The 27,934-nt window shown below is 35.7% G+C and overlaps 1 protein-coding gene across 7 annotated transcripts in view; it reads right to left on the bottom strand.

Annotated features, from left to right (window-relative positions):
• ANKS1B (ankyrin repeat and sterile alpha motif domain containing 1B) overlaps nt 1-27,934 on the bottom strand; it is an 831,972-nt gene that overhangs the window by 388,213 nt on the left and 415,825 nt on the right. For 5 of the 7 annotated variants that reach the window (XM_006914572.2, XM_025048663.1, XM_025048664.1 and 2 more), the window contains exons 13-14: nt 6,254-6,843; nt 4,546-4,618 (exon numbers count right to left, since the gene is read on the bottom strand). In XM_006914572.2, coding sequence (XP_006914634.1) covers nt 4,546-4,618; nt 6,254-6,843 — 663 coding nt within the window. The remainder of the gene's footprint in view (nt 1-4,545; nt 4,619-6,253; nt 6,844-27,934) is intronic. The other 2 variants (XM_025048666.1, XM_006914571.2) reach the window with 1 other exon arrangement.

Here is a 27,934-nt window from a genome sequence, read left to right as displayed (position 1 = left end):
CCTGTTGCAGATCTAGAGCAGTATGAGCAAATATCAGAGGCTTGGAAGCAACTAAGACATCAAAGAGAAGCAACTGGAGCTGTGGAGATGTCTTCCTAGCCACCGGAAAGAGCCCTTCTCTGGGGTAAGGGCTGTCTGTGTGAGCTCTCTCTGTTGGTGCAGACGAAGGAGAAGGTAGGGCTCAGACAAGGAGAAGAGAGAACAATTACTCTGCTTTAGTGAGTTCCTAATTTCCTAGAAACTCTTCATGGAGGGCCTCTACAGCTACGAGGGACTCTGAACTATAATTTGGCTCTCAGACTCTTGGAGAAAGAAGAGCAAAAGCCTAGAAAGTGAAGTTGTGGGGTTAATGTTAGCTCCTGTCTTCAGGACGATGCATTTTCCAACAAATGGTTTCAGAATTATGCTTTATCCAATACAGACAGTGTAGCCTATGATAAAATCCTTTACAAATTCATTTAAATAGCTTTCATTTATAATTAAAATTTAGCTGGAATTCATATATTGGAGAAAGTAGGTTTTTAAAAGATAAGTCTCTAGAATATTTCTTTTTGAATACAATTTAACCTTAAATATAAGAAAAAAAATCCCAGTCTTAAAAAATACCTTTTAACTAAATACTATTTTTTTTTAATATTCATGTACTAGAGATCAATCTAATACAGCCTAAACACCAGAAGTCATGTTAGTGTAACATGAGATTATTAAAGCCTGTTTAGAAATAAGAGGGTGTTTATAACATTATCTGCCACCCCTGCATTGGAAAGCCTGGGTACTTGATTACTCTGCATATATGCTGTTGTGTAATGATAAGCAGATTCTTAGGAACTGATTATTGCCTCCACTTTACTCAAGTGATCCTCGATTTCATCAAGAAGATTATCAAATTGATTTTTAGAATTGAAGTAGTTCCAATGAACATAGTAAATTTTCTAACTTGAAAGTGCTTCCTTATGATACAAGGACAATGGTTAAAAAATAAAACTTCAAGAAAGGCTCCACATGAAAACAACGTAGAATATGAGTAATTATCTCTTAACTACAATTCTCACTGATCAAAAAAATAAGCAAGATTTCCCAAGTATTTTCCTGCATGGCATATATTCTAATTGGAAAGATAATCATGCATTCTTGGATAAGAAGCTAGAATATTTTTATTTATTGATCATCTTGTACATTCTAGGCTATAGTTGCACAAGTGTATAATTTAATCTTGCAGCAGTCTTATGAGATGATTGTTAAAAATCTGAATTAATAGGTGAGGAAGTTGACATCAAAGTGATTACTAAGCTAAGCTGGGATCTCAAGCCAAGTCCACATAACTTCAAAACCTGAACTCCGAAAAAATCCTATACATTGAAATACATAATGATGTAGAATGTACTGCCATATCACATATCCAGCATCATCAAAAAAAAAGATATTCTACATAATATGAGGTATTTGATGCAATTTAATCCTATTGCCAATGCTGTTTTGTTTGGCATTTAAATCTGATTTCAAGTGGGAAAATGGAAGTTATGTTTGTGAAATTATGTGTTGATAATTAGTCTATCTTAGTCCTGGATAGTTGCAGTTGCTGGATAAGTTTTAAACTACTATGTAATTGCTGAGGAAACTTTTTTTAAAAAGGAAGTGGTTTTTATGAGTGGAACTAGTTTCATAGAGACCATTCAAACTTTGAGCTGGTTCATATTTGTAGGAGTGAAGATGAGAATGTTCTAAATCCTTTCTTGGTCTAATAAATGTTTTATTCATGAAATACATGAAATTGCAAAGGTACAGATGGGGGAAAGAGCAAACAAGAACATTTAAACGAAATGGATTTAATGCTGACCCTTGATCCTTCACGTTTTTCCATTGTTTATGATTTTATTCTCTTAATCGTCTGAGGTTTTTGGCAACAAGCATAATACATGCTTATAAAGCTATGTAGCTCTGTTAAAGCCAGGCATAGTGCTTGGCTCAATGGCCTTCCAAATCAAAATTCTAGACACTTTCCACACGTACTGGGTAAAGCAGTATTTCCTCTCGCTCATTCTAAATCTACCTCCTGTGAATTTCATTGCGCATCTCTTCCTCATTGTTAAGCAAAAAGAGGATACTCAGATTTCAGAAAAATAATTTAGATCATTTAAATTGATTGACATACCACAATGCCAAGGAATGCTGCAAATTTAACACAAAGACTAGGAGACAAGCTGATATAAAGTTCTTTAAAGATGGGCTAATATATGTTTATCTTGATGTGCCCACAGTGTCAAACACGATGTCTCCCTCAAGATAAGGCAAGCAGAGAGCTGAAATATAATACACATATCTACATGTATCAGACTCTACATATACACCATTGTACATGTCTCTACCTTGATTCTATATTAATATACCCATTTCTATTGATAAGGAAATTGAATGAATTGCCTGAGATCATGCAGCTGGTAAATAGCAGAGCTAAGATTTGAATTCACATCAGTCTGGCTTTTAATTTCACCATGCGATTTTCCGACTACATTTGTGGAATGTCGTCTTCATGGAGTTATCACCTCTCTAGTTCTATCCAGCCTCTAGAGGGAAAAGCCTGTAGCCCAGTAAAGTTGTAATTCGCAAGTGGCCTAATGGCCAATAGGAATGCCACATGTTACAGTCAATCACTTAGTGCATAATTCGTGTGTAATTAAGAGGTGAAAATTAAGGGGCATACAGTAACAGGCTTTGTTAATAGTAATGATGCTTTGGGGACTGGGTCTTTACTCTCATTTTCATTTTCATTATCACTGTAGAAAAACAGTAAATAAAGGCAGTGGATAGGATAGCAGCCTGAGAGGTAGAAAGAGGAGAATTAAGGGACAGTAATCTGTGGATTTGTTTACTATTGAAATGCCCTTCGAAGGCAGCTTTGCCTGCGTGGCACTTTTAACACTGACCCTTATTTTCATTATCATCATGTTTATAACATTTTTGCAATTTTATGGTACTGTTTGAATAATTTTAGAATGTTAATGCTCAATGCCACCTAAGTCTTCCAACAGGGAAGCACTGGGTCTCTGAACATTCTCGGTACCAGGGAATTTACTATTGATAAGAAAATAAATTCTAACCTTTAGATCAGTCAAAAATCTGCATTCCAACAGCTATCCTGAAATTATTCTGTAAGTATGTCTGAAAGAACTATGTGGCAAAATACGTTCCTAAGCTAGTTCCTTGGAGACTGGATAGTCTTCAATGTATATCAGCATTTCTGGATATGAGATCTGGTGACACATGCTATCACAGCTAATATCATACTTGTGTTGCTAAATTTAGGCATACCATTTTGGTACTTTTTCATAATTTTTCAGTTTTTAACATTTAAAACAAACTTGTATTTCATAAAAAAATGTTTAAACTTTAAAAAAAAATTATCACTTAATTAACACGGAGCCCGCCATATTACAATCATTTGTTTTTACTTGTCCCAGCACATGAGAAATGAGTGAGGTGCACCTATAAGGGTCTCATTTAGACCTTCATATTTCATTTAGAGATCACAATCTCAGATTTCAACGTCACTTCTTATCTACACAGGTCAAGTGTACCCCAAGAGAGCCAGAATTCTCCAGCTTACCTGTGCTGAAGAGTCACTTTGAGTGCTGTTTAAAAGGCCTTGGGGACTAGTCCAAGTGCCACAAAGTCCCATGACTGTTTGCCTAATGATATATTTAGGCTTCTCTCATGCAGATCTTAATCTTATTATTTCTACAGATATAGCAACTATTACTGCTAACTTAAACATGAGTTGTTCTGGGAGCTTAGAAATCACCTGTCTAAACTCCAGATTCAATAGACCTATTTAATATACAGTTATACCTCTACTTAGTGCAGGGTAGAAATGGAGTCAAGTCTTTTGACTCTTTCCAGAATAGAATTCATTAGTATGACTATTACTGCTATTCTTATGTTGAGTGATCTGGTATTTGACATTCTCCTTCAGTATTATGCAGGAAGTCTTCAAAGAAAGTTTTGAATGGCCTTCTACTCTAAGCCTTAATTGTAGGGAAGAAAACAATACTTTGAAAGGGTAATATATTAAATAGTGATTGAAAAACTGACTATTTGTGAGACACTCTGCTAGTTATTCTGGGATGTATAAAGATGAATAACACATAGTTCTTGCCATGCTGGAGCTTACAACTTAGAAGTCGTTAATTACTTTGGCCAGCATAATTGGGATATTTCACTGAATGAGAAATAATGGTGTATTAAGTCAGATTCAACACCACTTTGAAGTGCTTCATGATTAGTTCTACATAAAGTTGAGACTCCATTAATGTTAACTGGCATAGTAAAATAGAGGTATGTGGGGAAAAAAATCTCTCAATATGCTAAATTGATATACTTATAATGGATGTTGTTTAGAGGTCATGGTTGTTTGATATGAATGGAAGGAAATCATTTATAGTTGTTGTCATTATGATAAAACATGAAATTATCTAAAGGCTCCTATCATTTTCTAGTTAGTTCTTGAGCACATTTATTCATTACAATATAGAGGAGAGGTTTCCTTACTTGTAGTCCCACCATTCATTTCTTCAAGTTCACTGTTAATTCCAACATCTATGGAACTCATTATTTTGTCAATCTGTGAGAAGCAAAAACCATATAAATGAATTATTACATTTACTTTTATTGCTGAATTTTAAAATAACTTTTAAATGCCAATAGCATATATTCTTGATATTATTACCATTACAATACCACAGTTGAGAGACTGATAGAGAAAGGTTTAAGGGAAACAGACATCTTTTGATTTGCTTTTAAAAATATAAATTGTGTTTCACCTTCTTAAACTTTCAAAATCAACTTGCTTTTTCTCTCTATTTTCTAAAAGGAACTTTGTTTGGATCTACATGGGTCACTAAGTTAGGAATTGTGTATTCTTTAAACTCAGAAGGAGGAAGAAGATGAGAGTAAGTTCATGTGATGATTTCTGTCCTCTAGGGCATGCATCTCATCTGACTGGTCAAGGAGTGGTTTTCAGTTTGGGGGCTTGGCCATTGGAACCAAGTTCTTACTTCATGGTTTGACCAGCCATAAGTTGATTTGTGGCATAGAATCACAAGAATGTAGACATAGAAACAACTTAATTTTAAGAGATAAATTAAATATGAATTAATCCTGCCTCATTCCAAAAGAGATTTTCAGATGTTATTCACAGAGTTAATAGATATAAGAAATGGATAGACTCAAACAATCAGTCTAGTAGTATGGAATTTATAGGAAGAAATGACTGTCTAAACTTTAGCCATTTATGGTTTAATCCCCCTACTTATCATCCTAGCAACCCTAGTAAGACAGTAGGCTTTGGAAAGAACAGTGAGCATTACATAAATGTCTTATTTTGTTTACCCTGAAACAGATGCAGAGATTGAGTGATTTTTCCCAAACAGCTCAGTTCAGAATGTCAATATCGGAACCATTTCCATTTCTAGTTCTCAGAATACTATAGTGACCTATTGTGTTTCAAAACCCAATCCAAATGGCACAGTCTTTTGAGAGACAAAATGTGACATGTTAGAATGAAATGTCAAGGAAGAGTGTGGTCCATTCTTTGAAGAAATTCAAGAAAAAGTAAGAAACATTATTATTTTATGATGTAGTTCTCCTTAGGGACAAAGGGTGATATTTCATAACCTTACGAGGGCACTTACCCTCTGAGTAATTCTCTGAAATTAAAGACTGTCTTTAGGTAGAGCTTAAATTGGTGATACTCGACCTCAGCACATTTTTCTTTAATGTCTCTCTGATAGTCGTAAGACGGAAATATTAAGTAATTTGTGTTTATTATAAGATTATAAGAAGATCTTCTGAAAATATAAGATACTTTAAAGCAGGAAGACGATCTAACAAAGAGTTCAGAGAGTAGCAAAATGATACAGGACAGCAAAAATACAAAGATTTTTCTCAATTTGTCAGCTGCATCATTTGGGAGGACACGATGTGTCCTCATATTTTCCTGCACCTCATAGCTAGTTATTGCTTCTGCTTGATGTCAATTTCTATGGAAACAATAGATTTTCCCACATGTGCGAAACTGTGTTTGTTTTTTACACTCCCTGTGAAATTATTATGTATCACCCCTAGAACCTTTTCCTTCCCCTTGGAGCTGTATGTGTTTGTTAATTTTTTTTGCCTCTAAAAGACTTAAAAAGCTGAAAATCCTTCCCGCAAACCTCTCTTAACTCCAACCCCTCATATAAAGAAGAGCAAATCTTACTTCTTCCCATTCAGAAGTGAAGGATGGCGTTCTTTCAGAATGCCCTTTAGAACTGTGTTCAGCGGTTGAAGATTCACTCCAGTTAACTCTTGATGCTTTTTCATTCGAAGGGTAGGCAATGAGATCAGAATCTGATTTAGACACATTTTTTGATAAATGCATGTCAATCAGGGCTTTTGGCAATGACCTTATTCTCCCCAGGGTACAGGCTCTCTCCACACATCTCCCCGTGTTCACAATCCACTGGTCTCCATTTCGGGATCCACTCCTAGTTGCTCTTGTGCCAACAATGGTATGGTTTTCGAGTTGGTTGCTTTTTTTGTGAAAAATTGTTCTACTGACCACTTTGGGTTTAATTTTCTTCACCAAAGGTTCTGAGTTATTTTCTATTGGAGACTGCTTGAAAGGCAAAGGACTATTTGCCAAACTGACTTCATCTTGTCTTTCTTCACATTCATCCTTTTTCCCATAGAGATGAAATGGATTTTCAGGGGACTCACACGCTGGAGAGGATCCATGGAGAAGGCCTGCAAATTGCCCAGCATCATATTCTTTTGGGGGATCATTGTCCTCCTGTTGAGAGAGGTCATCTGCAAATAAGAGGAAGGACATTAGGATGCTTGTTTATACAGGAATCCGAAAGCCCTGATACAATAGCAGTGCCCTTTCGAACTTGTGTAATAGCCAAACATTTGATTTATTGCTACACAATAATATCCCCATAATCTGACAGTGCTGTGTATAAAAGACGTGTGTGTGTGTGTGTGTGTGTGTGTGTGTGTGTGTGTGTGAGAGAGAGAGAGAGAGAGAGAGAGAGAGAGAGAGAGAGAGAGAGAATATGAGAGCATGCTAGCGAGCAAATAGGATCTTCTTGATACACCTTAGGGTGTATTTCAGAAGTATGAATTAGGTATTAAATGAGTGATTGCATATCCTTCTCCCTTGTCCCCAGAGAATATGTTTTATATATACAATATAACAAAACTGGGTGTTTTAAAGTGAGACACCCATGTCCAAATCCTTCCAGTAAATGAGCTATTGTTCAGTAGGACAACAAGCAAGTAAATCGAGGTCATGCATAACGACATCCCTCTGCCCTTCTCCCAGCAAACAAATTCGCAAAACAAAATCTTGAAAAGTACAAAAAGTAATTTAAGGTTAATAATCCTAATAGTGTTACTTTAAATATAAAATTAAGAATAATTCTACACAGCTTACATAACTTAGACAAATAGGATTTGCTCAGGCTTAACATAGGCAAACAATGCTGTCGATATCACTAAAAAGTGAGACTCTTATAGGAAACTGATATTAAGCTATTAACATAAAGCTATCTTTTTCTTTCTTTTCTGAAATACCATTAGTTATTTTTGAATTTCTTTAGGTCTTTGAAAATGTAATGCAAACTAGAAACTAAAGAATGATAATTTTTATTACTTTATATTTTTTATTAAGACAAGATATAAATGTTCTCTGACATTTAAAATATACCATGTTTTTATGACCTAATTTGTCTTCTAAAGATACACTGGGTAAAAACCTGGCCAAAAAACTTAGCAAAGGAAGTCAGTTTACTTCTTAGACTGGTCATTTTAATTCATATAGCTAAATATCTGCCACAATCAAAAGTTAAATTACCCAATAAGCCTATAACCCAATCTTGTGGAAATAAAATCACATACTGTGTAGCCAATGTAGTAGATAATAATGACAAGTCCAAAGTTGACTCACCCTTTAAAGAAGTTAGTTATTATTACAAATCCAAAGATTTTATAAATTAACAAGTAACGTTTAATAGGTATGTGCTATTTACTAGGCACTGAATTAGGGGTTATATTTTCATCATTTCATTTGATTCTCATAGCAATCCTGTGAAATAATAATAATCATGATTTTTCTGATAGAAAGAGATATAGCCAGAATACTGAATTCACATATTTACACAAATCAGCAACCACAATTGATATTTGCCAGGAGGATGCTACAGACAAATTGACTTTTTTTGTTGAAGTTTGGTCCTAGGTCCCTGTGTAGTTCCCTATCTTGGAGCTGATAGAACAAGTTTGCTCCTGGCTTTGCATATCCCCAGACCTCACCCTGGGTCCTGTTTTACTTCTCCAAACAGATGATGCCCCCCTGCCCAGACCTATTACAACAGTATCCTGAGATGAAAGAAGGAAGAGTGCTAGGAAGAGAGGTCCAAGAGACAACAATCTAAAAGAGAAACAATTTGCACCTACGCAGCACTATTATAATCTTTTTATCTTCCCACAAAACTCTGTCCCTTGCTAGCGCAGATATACTACGACCTTGACAAAACTTCACTTTGTCCTCCTCTCACAACAGAGACCCTTCTTGGAATAGAACAGTGGGTGGAGAGTGACGCAAGGCAGCTTTGAATTCTTTCTAAAGGTTAGAGCTTATGGCCTATTCTGTACATTGTTTTAGAAATCAAAATTGACACATAATTTAAGTTGCTGCAGTTTCCCTAGCTGGTAAGTGGTTAAGCCAAGATTCAAACTAAGGTCTATCAGATTCCTATGCCCACTGGTGTGGAAAACGTATCACTATTAAGATAAAAGAATGTAGGGTTCAAGGAAGAGCAAGCAGGCCCTTTGTGAGGATGGACTTGTTTCTCCTGTTTATGACTGTGTCTGGAATTTGGGGTAAGTGGACTAAAAGCATTTTTTTTTTCTGCTTTATGGAAGTAAGCTAATGCTAAGAGTAATTGAAACCTGGGATTCTGTTCGAATTTATTTTCTCTTTTCCTAGGCTACTTGGCTCCCCCACAGTGCTTTACAACTGTAAGCAGATTGGTATGGAATGACAGTAATGGGTAAATAATGTAAAATGAAGTAGAAATTCTGAAATAAGGAAGTTTAGAATTTTATTTTGAAAGTTGATGACAAGGCTAAAAAGTTTAAGTTTGAAAGGAAAATTGAAAAGAATCAGCCTAGTATGGGAAAAAGATTATGTAAATATTAGTCAAGAGGTTTCTGACCATGCTCACAATAATGAATTTGAAGGGCATAATATTAAAGTTTTCTGTGAAGATTATTATTAATTTATCAACCCATCTGTAGTTTGATCAAAATGACTATAATCACAACTCCAAAATACTTTCTACTGTCCAAGTCCTCTAGTCACAAGCAGTGGCTTCCTGAAGTAAAAGAGAATTTAGTTAGCTTATGAGATTAGTCTTTTGAATAATAGTTTTTAGCACCATGACAGTTGGTAACTTTTTTGCTAAGAAATGTGAAAAGGCAAATATTATTTATTTATTTCTGTGACCAAACTCTAAGGATTACTCACTCAAGTCAGATACAAGGAGAAGTTGATATGAAACCTCCTGAAATGCCTGTTTGATTGCAGTTATGGCCCTTTATCCATTCCTCCCATAGGACTCTGGGTATGGCAATGTGCCTTGCTTTGGCCAATAGGACAATAGCAAACATGATATAGGAAGAGACTGGAAAAGCTCTTATGCATTGGGGCTTTTTCTCTTGCTGCTCTTGAAAACTGTTGTCATGTGAACAAGCCCAGGTTGGCTTGCTAGATGGTGAAATGATACATTATCCAGGGGGTTGAAATTGTAGGCTTTATTATTTATTATTAAGTATGAAGAGGCTAGCAGATCAGGAGACAATTGCCATTGAAAAGATAGACTGTATACTTTTAGATCCCAAGAGAAGGGAGCAGGCCATACTTTGAGTGGGGTGGGAGGGGCACACAGGGAAGCACCAGGATTGGTCAGGAGGCAGAATGAGTGAGGGAAAAGGTGGTCAACAGCTTGATAAAGATGTTGTTGGGCTATGGCTGTGGATTGGTTGGTTTGCATATGAAAGGAATGTTTGCAGGCCAGTTATTTACTATGTCTAAGAATTAGGAGCTTTGGGAGGGGTGGTCCCTCCAAAGTCAGCAAGGTCCCAAGACATCAAAGCATCAAAAAACAAACAAACAACAAATAAAAACAAAAAACAAAAAAAGGCGTGGTTAATACACCAGCCACCCCTATAACTTCGGTCGATAGCCAGTGAACCTCCACATAGTTCTAGGTAGTTTTGCCACAAGCATGTTTGCCTCAAACATTTCGTTACACAACTAATTGGCCATTTTAAGGCAATTTTGCCATAAAAGATGAAATAATTGATTGCCAGTTTGGTTTCCATTTGACAGACAATGTATTTTGTCAGTTTGGTTTCATTTTCCATTGATGGAAGTTCTCCTAGTACTCCTATTTTTATATTATATAAATCTTAGCCTTCATAATGGTTTATATGGTGACGAGTAGACGTGGTCATCTTAAAATATGGATGATAACAACTACATATGAAGCCAAATTGCAAAGCAACATGTAAAGCCAGATTGTATGCCCTGCTAAAAAATGATAATATATCAGTGTTTGCAAATCCTTCCATGAGCTCAATCATACTTCCCACTTGCCAAAACCAAAAGTTTACCAAGCTATGGCAAATATGAAAGGTGGCTGCTAATTCACAACGGTCTTCCAGAGGATTAACTATTAATTCTTTATTTGGAAACTGCTACCTCTTTATATAAAGGAAGAATTTTAGTGAAAAGGAAAAAAGTGCAATGCTGAATGAGATAAATCAATAAAGTACTCCCTCCCCTCAAAATAAAACAAAATGTAAAAACCCAAAAAATATGAACAAAAATCTTCAAAGACAATGTATTTTCTTTTTTCTCAATAAAGTCTTAAATTTTGTTATTAATTTTTTCATGTTTATTATGTCTTTTTAAATGTCCCTCTTTTATATTTTGTTATTTTATCTTTTACAGCAAATTGCCTAACAGCTAATTAGTTATGCAGTAAATATGCCTGCAGCAAAGATTTAGTTTGAAACTACAGGACACGCTTCTACATATGTGAGTGAGGCCATCCAGAACCGTCTAACCCCAGGCCAATCAGCCTGCTGACAACAGATGCTTGAGATGCTTGAGTAAGCCCAGTCCAGATCAGCGGAGGCTGGCACAGACCTGATGAAAACACCCACCAGAATCAGGAGCTAAACCAATGGCTGTTATTTTAAGCCATTAAGTTTTGGGGTACTTTGATACGTAGCAATTGATAACTGATTCAGTCTGTGTGCCAAATTTTAAAGAAGAATTAATACATTTTTCAAAATAAATTCTAGCAACGTTTGTATTTTCACTTCTGGAAATGATGATTGTAATAGTATATACCTATAAGTGCTGTGAAGACTGAATGCAATAGTAGAAGTAAAGCATCTAGAACAATGCCTGTTAAATACATGTTTCTATTATTACAACAATAATTTTTAACCTAGAGGGTTTTGTTTTTACAAAGAAATGCAGTAGTAATTGATTGTATTAGGCATTCAATACAGATTGTTATTTTGACATGGTAAATATATAGGATTTACTTCTTTGTTTCTGCTTGTATATTTTTGAAAGTATATTTTGGAAAGAATTTCAACATTTTTTTACTACTTAGATAAAAATGAGGAAAAGTGTATAGATTAAACTGTTTTCATAACTTATTTAATTTCACACTTCTCTTTTGATAAGTGTATATGCCAAAGTACAGAACTAAATATGCGTGAATTCCAGTTCGATAGTTATTCAAAGTGTCATTAGCATTTTAAAGAAATGTCAGAGTAAGTATCCAATAGCAAGCAGTTCAATCTCTTTTTACTCAGTTTTGCCCTTGATCTTTATTACTCATATAAATACCTGAATAACAATAAAACCAAAAAATTCCATGTTAAGATGGAAACAAACTATGGAAAACAAGTAATTTCTTCTATTACAGATGATAGCTTTTGTCTATTGGGTTATTGCATTCCTCTTTAGAAAAAAAAATTCTCCATTTTCAGGGATTCTAGTGCTGATGTTGATATTAGTAGAAATTCTAAATTCATTTCACAAATATACGTAAAATGCCTTCTGTGTGCTAGGCACTGTGTCCTAGATGCCAGTTTCAGCAGTGCCACAGCGATATCCTGCCCTCAGGGTGACTATATTCCAGGGAAGGAAACAACTACAGGCAAATCAAACATAGTCTGACTCCTGATGATGATAAGTTCTATAAGGAGGATAAAGCACAGTAATGAGATAGAAATTGTTATTGCGGGCAGAGGGAAGAAAGTATTAATGTCCCAGAGGCTATTCTGTAGGCCAATGTAGCAACAATAGAGGGGTGAGAGGGTGGTACATCAGAGAAAGAGAAAGAGGGAGGGAGAGAGAGAAAGTATAGTTACAGTCTGGAACCAAAGGCTTGAGAACCAGAATTGAGGTAGGGGTTAGCCTTTTGGTTGTATTGTCCTTCAATTGATTAGAAGAGGTCCACCCACATTAGGAAAGGTAATTGGCTTTACCGAGTCTACCAAAGTAAACATTAATCTCATCCAAAAACAGCCTCATAGAAACACCTAGAATAATATTTGACCAAATATCTGGGCACCTCGTGGCCCAGTTAACTTGACACATAATATTATCCATCACAGGTGAGGAGAATGGTTGGAGGTGAGGTAGGGGTAAAGTTTATATGATCTGATTTACACTTTTAAAAGATCACCTAGTATTTCTGATGCCCAGAACAGGATAATAATAAAGTATTTTAAAAAGCTAATCCCCCAAGTGCTTTAAAAAAAACCCAATACATATGAAGGTGAAAGAATAAAATGAGTCCATGATAGCAAAACAACCACAACAACAGCAAACCCAGTCTATGGGTGATATCTTCAATAAACCAGGTATCAAGGGATCTTGTGGCTTTGGAAAATGGATACAGAGCCGAATCATGTGGCAGCAGCAGGATCTAGAACTGGATTAACAGCTGTGTAGCTTCAGTGGTGGAAAAAAAAAAAAAGGAAATTTGATGGAGCCTACAAGCCATGGGACCCAGAAACTGCCATCAGAATGATTTCTAAATGGAGAGGGCCTGGCTTTAGCAGAATACTGAGAACACCAGCAGAACTTGAAAAAAAATCCTGCAAAAAGACAAAGGGAAGTAGCTTAAGCCCTTGAGAATCTCAGAAATTCCTAATAAATACATGCTTTTAGTAGGCCGGAGGCTCATTCTGAAGAAAACTTTCATAAGCCAAATCAATATTGAATAGGGTGAAAACACCAGCGCTCTCAGGGAATAAAACATTTCATATTGGGGGAAGGTGGGAGTTGAATGGAAGGCAGAAGGTCCAGAGGTGGGGTGGGAAAGATATTTGCGTGTGGAGGAGGTAGCCATGGATATAAAAAAAAAAAAATTGGTTACTTACAGAGAGGTCTATCAAATAAGCAATCATATTACATTATTTGCTGTAATAATAGCAAAATATAATGTTCAAATGTGAGAGCACTACTTTGGAAGGCAAGGCGCATGGAACTCTGGAGAATACTGAGGTTAACAGCAGGAAGCCTTCCTAAATTAAGCAGAGACGTAACCATATTTCTTAATATTTCGTGGCAAAGACAAAGGAAAAAGTCCTTGAACTGTGAAGCAGGCAAAGCTACTGTGGCTCATGCTGGCTCTCACACAAAACCTCTTCTGAATAGTTGAGGACATCTTATCAAACATGGGAAACAACAAAAAAGAGATTTTGATGGAATAGCATTTAAAGACATTGCAAGAAAAAGATATGAAAATGAATGTTTAACAGCTATAAACAGTAAACAAATTAAAAAATATGACTCCAAAGAATTCAAAAGCTGTAACCTAAAATTTTAAATTATTTAAAAGAAATTAAGAAAAACGATCCAGGTTCTGAAAGAACAACCTAAACCATTAGTGGAAGAGCTCAGACGTGAGATGGCTGGTCATTCTCTGTCCCCTTACCCTTTTACTCCTGAGCAGTTCAGTCCTCAGGTCATTAGATGGAGAAGAGTGAGATGACATTCATACCTTCAGTGGAGAGTAGGGTTTGAACTGGCCCAGGAGAGGGGTTTGCAGGGGCCCAGTGTAGGTATCAGAGCCCAAGCAGGGTCATGGTAGTGTCCATGTTTGTGGGCAACCTAGCATGGCATGTTAGAACCCACGCAGGGTTGAGAGGGAAGTAGCCCGGGCAAGGCGAGGAGGGAATTCATGCAGAGAGAGCGGCCTGGCAGAAGGAGTCAGAAACTGAGAAAGCAAGAAGGACATCCGTGCAAAGTGGCAGCCTAGCAAGGGAGGTCAGAACTCAAGCAGGGCGAGGAAGATGTCCATGTCTAAGGAAGTGTGCACGCATAGGGTGGCCGGGCATGAGATGTCAAAGCCCAGTAGGAGAAAGGAGGGTGTCCATGTGTGGGTTTGGCCTGCTGGAAGCTGCAGAGTCCCCAGCTGTCATGCGGAATCAAATTTTAGGGTGAGAAAGATATTTGAGTGTGGAGGAAGTGGCCATAGATATAAAAAATTGGTTACTTACACAGAGGTTGATGAAATAAGCAACTATATTAAGCTTAAAGGGAACCATCTTTCTCACTGCTTAAGGAAAGATTTATAAATACGAAGAGGGAGAAAGTTAGAGTGAACCTTTCGATGTTGAATTAGAATAGGCAATATCAATGTTTTCAAGATAGATGATAGATAGATAGAGATATAAATATGTGTTTGTGTATATGTGTGTATACATACATGCATTACTTAACTCTGTCCACTAAGAGGGCCTAGGAAATTGACATCCAATGGCAATAAGTGAAACCCAGACTTTGGCCAGTAAATATATTTCCCACTAAAAGAAACAGGAATCCATTGAAAATGACTGATATCAGGGTCAGTGCAGGGTAAATGCAAACTAAGCTTGGAACACCTTGTACCAGAAAGCAAGGAACTGCTCAAAGAATGATGAGGCATGTCAAGAGGATAGAGAAGTCAGCTTGAATGGACTCCAACTGGTAAAACTGAGGACAATTTTAGGAACAAAATAAATAACAACAGTAATGGATTATAATCCATTGAATAAAACAGAAAAACAAGAGCCCATAAAATCATAAATAAATGAATGGTTTAAGAGTTCAATCAGGAATAAGAAATTTAAATAATTTAAAATCATTTTCCCCTGAAATACCTATTAATTACAAAGGGAAAAGAATTTGTCTATTTCTGTTAGTATTAAAATTTGTTGATAATTTTTTTATCTTTTGAAACTTTTTATATACCTGAATTATATCTCCTCTCACTACAAATATAGTTCATTTGCACACTTTCCCTGTTTTCTTTACCATTTTTACTAGAAAGTACACTTTTAAGTGTTATAAAATATAACACTTCTGACTTTGTATATGAGTTTTCTATTTCATTCGTTTCTGTTTTTTTTACCATTTTCTATCTTTTCCTTTTCTGTTTCTTCTATCATTTCTAATGAAATTTCTTGAATTTACATTTAGTTCATTAGTTTTCAACATTTCTTCTTTTCTTACATAGGATCTGAAATTTCACTTGTGCTTCTTTTACCATGTTTGATATTTAGTATTTACTTTTTTGCTTAACTCTAAACATTTTAAAGTTAGAATTATGTTGTCTACAAATGCATTTTTCATGAGTTATTTAGAAATGTGTATTTAAGTTCACAAATTTATGGGATCAAATATGGGAATCTTTAACTTAATTGAATTGTCAGAAAATGAAAGTATATGAATCTGAGTCTTTGATGTGTTGAAATTTGCTTATAGCCAAGTCAAGATCAATTTTTATCAGTATCATAAGAATAACAGGTATTCTCTAATTGTTGTAAACAAAGTATTCATTTTATTCGATTAAGTTTATTAATTAAGCTGTTAAAACATTCTATTTTATGTTGAAGTCTCACAGCTTCAGTGGACTTATAATTTTTTCTACGTAGTTCTCTTGAATATATGTATAGTATATGATGTATATCATATATATAGTTTTTAAAAGCATATGTGTTTAGAATTTTTATATTTTCCTGGTGAATTGAACCTTGTATAATTTAACAGTAACCCTCTATATTCTGGTAATGCCTTTACTGTTAAAGTCTATTTGGCTTGATACTGATACAGCTTCCTCAGCTTTTGTTGGGCTAATATTTCTCAGGTAGAACTGCTTTCATCTTTATGTGTGTGTGTGTGTACCCCCTTAGCTATAGATGTGCCTACTTTAAAGAGCATAAGGCTAGAATTTTTTTCCCTACTATCTAACAATCACTTCCTTTTATCTGGTGGGTTTAGCTAATTGATGTTTACTTTGATGATTTACATATTTAAACTTGGTTCTCCTATTTTACATTTTGATATCTATCTTTAATACTTTCATATTCTTTTTTTTTTTTTTTTTGCCTCTATTCCCTTTTTTGTTTTTTCTTATTTGTTTTCTCTCTTTGGCTTGGAATTTATATAATTTATTTTTAGTTTTTAGGTACCTTTAAAATGTTACCATATATTTTTAGTTTAACAGTCTAAAGTGGAACAATACCTTATCCACCTTCTTCTTGAACAATTTTAAGATTTTAGTTCACATGAAATTCAATTACTCTTTCTCTAATAAATACTGTTGTCTGTTTATATTTTGTTTGTCGGTTTTCCAAATTGGAGTTATTATTTTATTCAGACTATTTTTATTTGAATTCACATACATGTTTACCATTTTATTTATTCACTATTCCCTCCTCAGAATGTCCGAGATCATTTTTCTTCTTGAAATAATCCTTGAGATTTTTCTTTTGGAAAAAGTCTCTTGGTGGTAAATGCTTTCAGTTTTTCAACTATGAATGTCTTTATATTTTACTTTTATTTATTAAAATGACTGCTTTATTTTCCCTTTTTAGTAACACTATCTATAGTCATTGGGGACTAAGCATGCATTTGTGATTTTTTGCTAACACCTACTTATAGTGGTTTGCTTTTCAAGGTGATAACAAATTTATTGTTACCCCAATAGTTGATCTTAATCTACAGAATATTGTCAACCAGAACAGAGAGGGTTTTCTCTACAGAAGATTTATATTTGCCTTTAGTTTCCCTGAAATCTTGACTCAGCCTTCCAACCTTACCCCTGAACCAAGGCACAGTGTACAAATAGCAGTGCTATTTCTGACATCTGCACTCAGAGCAGCATCGATGCCCTTGTCTTCTAATCTGGTGTTTCAGAGAGCAAAGGTTGTGAGCGCAGGCGATGTTTCAAAGGACACATCCTCTTTGGAATGTATTCGTTCTCCTGCAGAAAGATCTTTCTGAGCGCTTAGTTGGCCATAATACTTTGTAGCAAAATATTTTTATGGTTAAAATGTACATTCATAAACATTTCAGTTTTAAAATAAACCCAGTTAATTAGGACTTGAAAGTTTTTAATATGACTCTTTAAATGATATGTACACTACTAAATAGGTACAGTTAATGATAAATTGCCTGTCCTGCATGTTCTTTGTAATGTATGATGCAATATAGAAATCAATAAATTATCTTGAGAATTATGTAAATGAAGAACAAGTTAACTGTAAGTATGGACTCAGATAGCACAAATCCTTTTTATATAAGATCCCTCTAAAATGTATATTTATAAAGAACACAAATGAAATTCATGGAGGTATGGTAATTTTAAAGCATTCTAAGTACTCTATGATATTCAGGAAAAAAGATAATATGCAAATTAATCATTGAGCGTGTTTTGTAGTTTGATCAACTAAAGAGAACAAAAAGCTAAATTTTGATAATTTATACTGTCAACATGTCTCAACAAGCTTTTAAAGAAGTGCTGGGTCTTATAAAAATTTGGAAGGAATGCTACATTTTTCATTTATAATGTAAATTATATAAACTTATTATAGTTTATATATCTGCCTTGTTTTCCTAGTCATGGAGCTCATGTGCTCTGGCTAACATGTCCATTTATATATGAATATGAAGAATGTCTTCTCAGCTCACCTACATGTTGAGATAGAAGTGTGAGTCAAACAAATAATAATGAGCCGCAGAGGCAACTATACAGAACTTATTTTCCTTAATTCCCCAAGTTCAAAAATCAATTAAAGTTTCCAAAGATATGTCAAATTAAGTAAATGCAAACTCCCTGGAAAGGAATTTATTTCAAAAATTATGAAGGCTAAGATTCAATACTAGGTAAGAAAAACCAACATTTATTATATGCTTTCTATGTCCAAGGTCATTCTATTGCATTTAATCTTCAAAGTGGGTGTTACTGTAGCCCACCTTATTCACAGTTTCACTTTCCAAAGTCCAAAAAAAAAAAAAAGAAAAAGAAAAAGAAAATTCCAGAAACAAATAATTCATAAGTCTTAAGTCATACACTGTTCTGAGTAGTGTGATGAAATCTCAGGCTGTTCTGCTCCATCCCACCCAGATCTTGAATCACCCCTTTGTCCAGGGTATCAATGCTGCATAAGCTACCCACCTCTTAGTCTCTTAGTTATCAGCTCCACTATAGTGGTATCACAGTGCTTGCGTTTAAGTAAACCCTTATTTTACTTAATAATGGCCCCAGAGTATAAGAGTAGTGATGCTGGCAATTTGGATATGCAAGAGAAGCTGTAAAGTGTTTCTTTTAAGCAAAAAGGTGAAAGCTCTTGACTTAATAAGAAAAACATATCATATGCTGAGGGTACTATAAAGAATAAATCATCTATTTGTGAAATTGCTTAATTTATAAATTAAAATTTATCATAGGTACCCATGTATAAGAGAAAACATAGTTTATATAGGGTTTGGTTTCAGGTATCCACTGGGGGTCTTAGAATATATCCCCTGTGAATAAAGGGGGACTACTGTATTATGACCTTTAAAATGAAGAGGAATCACATAGTTAGTAAATATAGAAAGGAGCCAGTATGGCCAGTCCAAAGCCAGCCTTTTTCCATTTCGTTCCCAGGCATTGTGCTTCTGGCTTACCCCAGAATTTCCTATAGCATCAGCACAATGTGCTGTCCACTAGGGTGTCCTATATGAGTATTACTGGTGTTTGAAACCGAGTTTGGGTCCCTTTTCAGGTATCAGCAGTGACTTTTGGGTATTTTTCTGATTGTACAATTGGCCCAAAAGCGGTTGCTATGCTTAGATGCTTAGGGCATTGGATACAGCCTGTAATAAAATTCCTTCTCCCAAACTACTTAAGATCAGCAGCTGCCTTTCAGAAAATGCATCCAGGTGAAGTCTATTGTTTCCTGCCCGGTTAGCCCCACACTCTGCCAAGCTCAATATTTAATGGAGAAGCCAGAGAATGCTGGAGTTCTGGCAGCTCTCAGACCAGAATACCATGCTATTTGGCTCTGATTTCAAACACTTACAATCTTTTCTCTTGCTCCCTTTGCTCAGTATAGGAGAGAGGCTATCGGCCAATTTCCCCACAGTTTATAGCAAATCCCAAGGCTCCCTCGTTTCCAGCTGCTAAACTGCCTGGGCAGACTGTATTACTAAATTATTGTATCTTTTTGGTAGAGTGCCTGATCTGTCTTGGCATGCGCTTCACATTGAAAGAAGCTCCTGTTGCAAGCAAAGGAAGTTAGCTAAATTCACCCTTCCTACACGCCTTTCCTCTGTTACTCTCAACCACTAACCTCTTTGTTTCCCATGTATAAGCCAAGTTCATAGGGGCAGTTTCTCATCTATCTCCGACCCCCTGGGGGGTTAGAGATTTCAAAGAGAGGTCTGTGCTAGGAGTAATTCCCATAGCCTAGAGCCAGACGAATAAATGGCTTGTAGTGAATAACTACATTTGGAACCAAGAGGTTTTGTTTCTCTCTTACCAAAATGTATTTCTTTGTAATACTGAGGTCACTGTATCCATGTATTTTCCCAAACAGAAGAGTCTGTTTGGGGGAAAGAAAGAAAAGAATCCCTTTAACTCAAGTCTATTGTTTTCAAGCGTGTAGGTTCTTTGGTTTTTAGCATTTTAAAAATGCTTTCTGTTTTTATACACTCCCAACTGGTTGTGAAAGTGAAATGAAGAACCAACCGCTCTGGAGAAACGAAACAAACAAAAAACAGATTGATAATCTAAGGTCTGTAAGTAAAAAAAGAAAGTAATTTTACAATACAAAAAGAATGGAAATTATGTTTAACTACTCTAAAATGAATAATCACTCTTCAGCTTTCAAAGGATCTATCCTGAATTTGAACTCAAAGGCACCCAAACATCTTCAATAAAAGCTTTGGGAATGTAATGCATTCAAATATGTCCTGTAAATTTTCTATTCCCCTAAGCAATGAGCAGCCTAGATTTTTGTCACTTGCTTCGCAAGATGTGTCTCATTTCAAAAGGGCAGGAGAGTCATCAAAAGTGTGATCCTATTAACAAGACACACCATAGAAAATATACAGAAATGTTAAAGATAAATTATATCTAGTGAGTTATGTTTCAAATCAATACTTCTGTTGCTATGATAAGTGTTAAGGGTGGAAAATTTTCAAGTGAGCCAACTAGCTAAGTCAGATACAGGGAAGAAATATCTTTAGATACCAGAAGTTGTCCTACTTGCTTGTGTGTGGTTTAGGAAGTATATTGTATAAGATATAAAGATGGCCAATGTCTGCTTCCGTAATCCATTTACTTGTTAATTAAGGGTGTTGTTCCGGGCAAAGATATGCTAACAGCCAACTTCCACTTCTGTAATCTGCTTGCTTGTTCAGGAGACTACCAGGATATGGTCTTAAGCTTTATCAGCTGTCTCCTCTGAAAGCTCGGGGCTGATCTCCTCTAGCCCTGTGTGGTAGAGAGTCAGTGGCTGGCCAGCTAATAAAGGCTCATAATTAATCTCAATTGGCTCCATGGGTCTCAGAATCATTCGCACTATAACATTAAGAATATTTTATGTAAAATTAAAACCCTCTCTAAGGGTTTGATGCTATAGCCATAGCAACGATGGGACAATGACTGTAGCATAGCTCAACTCTGCTGATATTTCCATCAGATCCAGACAGAAAAACTTGATGTGCTTTAAATGTATGTAAAGTGGCCTAGAAAAATTGATTACTTATTGCTATCTTTCACACAATCCCTGGACTGATTAAAGAAGACTTTGCAAAAGTAGCAGTCAGGTAGCCTAAGCAAAAGGTCTGTATGTTTTGGTTTTTGATGGTTATGGAAGCAGGAGAGATCCACTTTAGCTAAAATGTTGGAAAATGGCATATTCATTTAAAAAAATGCCTTACAGCATATTTCAGGTTGGGGGCATCATGTGATTTTTCCATAGATAGGAAAAAATGAAACGCAATCAGATTGCAATTTTTACCACCCTAATACAGAAAGAGAGATATTAACTTAAAGTAAGAAAATATGGAAAGCAGTGTTCCACCTCTGCAGAAGAGGAGCTAATTCTCATTTTTCTCCTTCTGACCTCTTAAATCCACTCCAAATTGGCTTTTGTTCCATATTCCTCCACTGAAACCCCCTTATCTACAGCAGCAAAATCTCCACATTGCTAAAATGAACATTTTTTAATCCCCATCCTACTTGATCTGCCATCTATACAATTAATACAGATTATCATTTCTCCTGTATGAAACACTTTCGATGATCACATTCTTCTGGTTTTTATCCTACCTCACATGCTGCTCCTTCTCATTCTCCTTTGCTTGTTCCTCATCTCTCCAATGTCTTAATTATTGAAGTGCCCCAGGCATGGCATAGTTGAACCTCTTTCCTTCTCTGTTTATTTATTCCCTTGCTGGTTTCTTCAGTCTCAGGGCTTAAAATATCACCTAAACAAGGACAATGCCCGCAGCTTTATTTTTAGCCTGACCTCCCTTGAACTCCAGACTTTTATATCCAGATGCTTTAGAGTTATTCTTATGTCTCTTTTTTTTCTTGCACCCCACACTCAATCATGCAGTGAATCCTGGTGGCTATACCTTTAAAATATACCTATAATCTGCCTATTTATCATCCACCATCTTTCCCCTGGATTGTTGTAATAGTATCCTAACTGGTTTCCAGTTTCCACCCTTGTACCTCTTCAGACAATTCTCAACACAGGAACCAAAGTAAATCCAAGTCAGATTAAAGAAGGGAGGAGGCAAGAGAATTAAAAATGTTAATCAAGCTGCATTCAGAGGCTGCCATATGCTGATCAGCCCTGCAGCCAGGCCAAGAGGACACCTGCAGAATAAAGGAAGATTTCTGCTGGGATTGCTAACAACCAGTTCCCCACTCCTGTGAAGGGGAAACAGGCACCAAGAGTCATTCCCTGTGGCTAAAACCATGGGGAACCTATGAATTAAAGACTGAGAACTGCCGGCAGGCCTTTCACTCTACGTATTCTTACCTTTTCACTCCACATACTTTTCCTCTTTCTCACTGTATGTCTGTATCAAAGGATATGGGTTAACAAAGTCTTTTAAACTATAACTCACAGGAAGTAAAGAATGATATGTAAACTGAATTCCCTGAATACTCAGGGTCCCTCTCAGTGTCCTTACTCTGTCTCTATCTCACTGTCCCTCTCGCTTTGCCTCTGAGAGGAGACCACACTTTGTGGAGTGTTATCCCTTTTCTAATAAACTTTCCTTTTGACTCCGGCTTTGGCGTGTATGTCGAATTCTTTCTACCCTCTCCGCCAAAGGACCCTCTTCTCTTGGTGTAGGGCTGGGTCTCCCCGCCACTTGGGAAAATTTGCCCTGTCCTGCATGCAGATTATATCACTTCTCTGCTCAAAACTCTCCACTGGAACCTCATTTCACTCTGGGTTAAATTGAAAATCCTTACAATGGTCTATGAGGCCATATGTGATCTCAGCCCTGTGCACACTTCACCCCAGTTTTATAATCTAAGCTCCTAGTCCTCTCTTTTTTGCTTACTTATAGCTAGCCATCCTGCTTCCTTATATTTCTCCAGCACACTAAGCATTCTTCTGAATGACTGCCTTTGTACTTGTAGTTCCCTGTACCTGCGACTGTCTTTCCTTAAGAAGCCACATGATGCCCTGTAACATCCTCTAAGTGCCTATCACTAGCGAGATCTTACTTCATTATTTTCTCAGTGAGACCTCCACATGTCACCCTATTTAAAATAGCAACTACTAATCCTTATCCCCTCCCCAGCTTGATATTTTTTTTTGGTATGCTACTTATCAATATCAAAAATATGTATTTTACCTATTTATGCTGCTCCCCCTCAACTAAGTTCCAGGACGGCAGAAATTTTATTTATTTATTTTTACTAGAACAAAGCCTGGAACATAATAGATAATCAATAAATATTCTTTGAATGAATGAATTAATTAAATAAATACATATTTGCATGTAAAGAAAAATTCTAGAGTAATATTTACCTAAATGTTAACAGTGGTTAATAAGAAAGTTATTTAGAAATAAAACAATCTTTTTTTCTGTTTGTGAAAATGATAAATATTGATTACAGATATTAGTGAAAATAGAGAAGAAAAGGACATCCATGATTCCAACACCTAGCAATGATTATTAATATTTATGTTTGTGTGTATACATTTTCAGTCTTTTTTTCTGTGCACCTAGATTTTTCCCCAACAAAATTGTGATCACTCTGTGTATTTTTTTAAATTAAATACATTTCAAAATATAAATGTCACCTAAACAGTGAGAACACATTTATTTTAAGGGCTCTATAGTATTCATCTTTGACATATTCAAATGACTAATACATTTGATCTTGTTTCTTTTTGTAAGGTACATTTATTCTTTTAGAATGATTTGGAGGGTGCGTGTATGCTGTTTTAGTCATTATTTTTATGTTTCCAAACTCATTTTCAGATCTATTTCTTCCTTCATCAAGAGTATCTTTTGATTTCTGTCTATAAATTAGTAGCTAATGTTCACCAAGTGCTTTTTGGTGCTAAGCACTTAACATGCATTATCTGATTTTACTCCCACACCACTCTGGGGTATTATGGTATTCCCATTTTATAGGTGAGAAGCCCAGTGCATAGAAATGCTAAGTAATTCCCCAAGGTTACACAGCCACTAATTGGTGGAACAGCATATGAACCAGGTAGTTATACTCTTGACTGCTAAACCATCTTGCATGCCTAAAATGAGAAAATTAGCATACTTATCTTGCTTCTTCAAATTCTCCCACCCTTGCCAATTTATATTAAAATAATCTGGGGTTTTAGATAAAGTGTCTGTACTATGTTATTCTATATTTTTTACCTCCTCTTTTCAATTTTAAAACATTTATATTAAGTTTTAGAACCATATTGAAGACAATTATTTGAAAATATGTTCTATGTGTTATAAGTTTCATTTTACATTCCAGAAGCTTTAATACTGATATTTTCCTTGCTCATTCTTGGGGTTTTTATTATTATCTATCCCTTAATTAACTAAAGTATATCTCTGAGTAATTATTTCAAAAGGGTAGGTTATTTTCTAAAATACATATCTGAAAATGACTTACTTCCTATGATCTTGCAAACCTTGGCTGGGGATGTAATTCTTGAATCTGGAGTCCTAACCCGTTTCTCTAAAAATTCTACAAATTCTTCTCCATTGTCTTCTGGGTGCTTAGAGTTGAGTGTCTAGTATCAGAATATGTTTCATTCCTTTATGGGTAACCTGTTTGTTTTGATAATGTCTACTTAGATGCTTATAGGAATGTTTCTTCATCCTTTAAATTAATGATATTTCAAATTTTCTTGTATACTTGATTCTTTCAGAAATTTTACTTATATTCAGTAAATTTTCTGTGATTTATTATTTAAGACTTTCTTTAGCTCAGGAAATTTTTTTAATTTTCTCTTTTATTGATGCTTTTTAAAAATTATGCTCTTCTGAAATTCCTGTATCATATGCATATTAGATCTCTTGGACTTTTCTTCTATTTTTATTTTTTCTTATAATTTTTCTTTCTCTGTACATGTGATCTGCCTACTGAATGTCTTGAATTACTCTTTACTTCATTAACTTGGGTTTCTCATGATCCATGTATTTTTACCTCCGTAAATTATAGTTTTGAATTTGACATGAACATTATTCAATGGAAGCCTTTGTAATTTTATAACTTCTACTCTTCATAACTGCTTATTCTAGTTTCACACAGCATTAGTCTGCTGAATACTGTTGAGATCCATTTTGACATTAGTAGTTTGGAAAACTTTTTCTTAAGAGTAATTTTATTTCATGGGATGGCATTGTTTTGATCCCTTAGAGCAAGCTTTTTTTTTTTTTTTTCCCCGAGGTATCATTTAATGCATCTAATTATTTTTCTACATGCTCACTTTTGCTGAGGAAGGTTCGGCTTGTCTCCTTTGCAGAACTGAGATGAGTTCTGATAGAGATTGAGGGAGTCCTTTCTGTCTTTAGGATATATAGGAAGTGAGAATGGAAAAGCTTAAATAAAAGCCAGGTCTGCCATATTGCACAATTCCAGGGGCCTCCATTTACACAGCACAAATATGCCTCTTGCAGTTGTGCATGGTGCCCTGTTCACTGAAGTTTACTTTTTAATCTAGAGTAGGGCTGTCCATTGGACTTTCCTGAGATGACAGAAATGTTCTGTAGCTGTGCTGTCCAATATGGTAGCTGCTAGCCACATACAGCTATTATGGACTGGGAATGTAGCTGGTGAAAATCAGGGATTGAATTTCCAATTTCATTTAATTTTGTCAATTGAAATCTTATAGTCACAGGTGGTAGTGGCTATTATAAAGGGCAGAACAGGTCTAGAGCAGTGTTTTTCAAAATGTGGTCCCCAGACCAGCAGCATCGGCATCTCCTGGTAATTTGTTAGAAATTCAAATTCTCAGGCTCCACTCTAGCACATCTAGGGGTGAGGCCTACTAACCTGTGTTTCAATAAACCTTCCACATGACTGCAATGCACACTAAGAATTAAGAACCACTCATCTACTGATCACAAGTTAGTAGAAGATCAGAACCAGCAGCAGCAGTCACAAGAGAGACTTTTCTCTCTGTTCCAATGGTTTTTTTTTTTTTTCCTGTATTTGAGGTTAGTAGCCAGGAGTGAACTAGGACAGTGTCCTCATTCTTTACCTGTCACAGTTGTCCTCATTAGGAACCAACTGTGACAATGTCTCCTCTAAATATAAATCAGACGTGAGCTTGTTACTTGATCTTTGCTTGCTGACTTTTGGCATTGGCATGTTTCCCAGTGGCACTTAGTAGGATCTAGTGATACCTCCTCACTCCCTCCACGTATATTTTTGATTCTTGAACCGAACTTTCTAAGTCTTCTTCAGTTTATTACCTTAGAGAGTTGTTGCTTCACATATGGGGAATTATATATCTTCTCTGTCTTCAATCTTATTCACTTTGCCTTCTATCCTGCACGAACTCTTGAATTACTGGCATGTTGATGCTACCCATTATAATTTCCCATGCTGATATAAGTTTATTCCTCTTGTTTTATATCTGTTAGTCATTGTTGAGGCAACACGAAAGGAGGGGAACCAGAGCAATGCATTCTTGCTTTTCCAAAAACTCCTTTTTATCCCTCTTAATACCTCACTTCTCATAGAATTCTATAGTGCCATTTCAAGTGTATCAGCTAATTTAATTCCCCCAAATATTCCTCTGATGTGGGTTTTATTATTTCCATTTTACAGAGAAGGAGACTGAGGTTTAGATGGTTTAAATGACCTATGCAAGAGGAATGGCTAAAGTTATCTGCTCTGTAAGGGTCCCTGATATAACATTTACTGAATCTTTATCATGGACCCAGCATTGCATTAAGTGTTTCACATCCACTATCTTTTTAAAGCCTTGTAACAGCATTATGAGATCTGTGCTATTATTATTTCCACTTTAGATGATGAGCAAACCTAGAGAGGTTAAATAATTTGTTCAGCTTATACAACTAGTCAGTAAAACTGCCAATTTTCAGGCTCAGGTATCTGACTTTAGAGTCTGTGCACTTACTGGCTATACTATACTGGTTTCTTAGTCTGGCGAGCAATCAAATGGCATGAACAAAGTAAAATGAATTACATTTTCAGAGGGTTTCTTCATATCTCATCATTTATCACACAGTGGATTGTTTTATTGTTTTCTATATGGCTACCAAGTGCAGAGTCATGTGGTTAGTAGTGAATAGAAACATATTAGTATTTTGTAATTTTAATCTTTTGCCTATTTTATTCTGACTGAATCTTGCAAAATGATGCAAGTCTTGACTTCTACCTCCCACTCATTCTAAATATTTATTACATATTTTGTTGCATGCCCGTCATTATGCTGGGTGCTGTGTTCCCTGCATTCGTTAGATTGCAGAGCAATAGTGCCTGACAAAAGGCTTGGGGAATTGCCTGGCTACTGCTAAACTCTCCTGCAACTTGCCTTTGTTACCATTACTGTTGATAGATTCGCTCAAAACTTCAGTAGCACTTTAAGGTATCATCAAAGTGCACTTGAAACAAATAGGCAATTTGAGGGCATCTGTGGGGAGCACTGTGGCTCTGCATCTGCAAATTTAAAACAGAACTCTACCTCCACATCGGTGACATTCAAACATGAATATCTGTTCCCCAAGTGTCAGCATTTACTATCCAAACAAATTTGATATGAATGATTCAGAGGTGGAAGAGTTGCTTACAATGGACCAAGCAATGAATTTCCCATACAGTGCACCACAGTCATGATCGAAAAGACACTTACTGAAGCCTAACTCATTACACAGAGGAATACTTTTATTCATAGAATTTATTTTCTCTGTTGACTCTATGTTAGGATAAGTCAAGTCTACTTTAGTTCCTCTCATAAGATAGTATTAAAATATCTTACATTTTTATAGCACAATTTTTACAGAGGATATTCACTTATAATATCT

The sequence above is a fragment of the Pteropus alecto genome, unplaced genomic scaffold, assembly GCF_000325575.1.
Source record: "Pteropus alecto unplaced genomic scaffold, ASM32557v1 scaffold94, whole genome shotgun sequence".
NCBI classification, from domain to species: Eukaryota; Metazoa; Chordata; class Mammalia; order Chiroptera; family Pteropodidae; genus Pteropus; species Pteropus alecto.
This window is presented reverse-complemented; position numbering and strand designations above follow the sequence as displayed.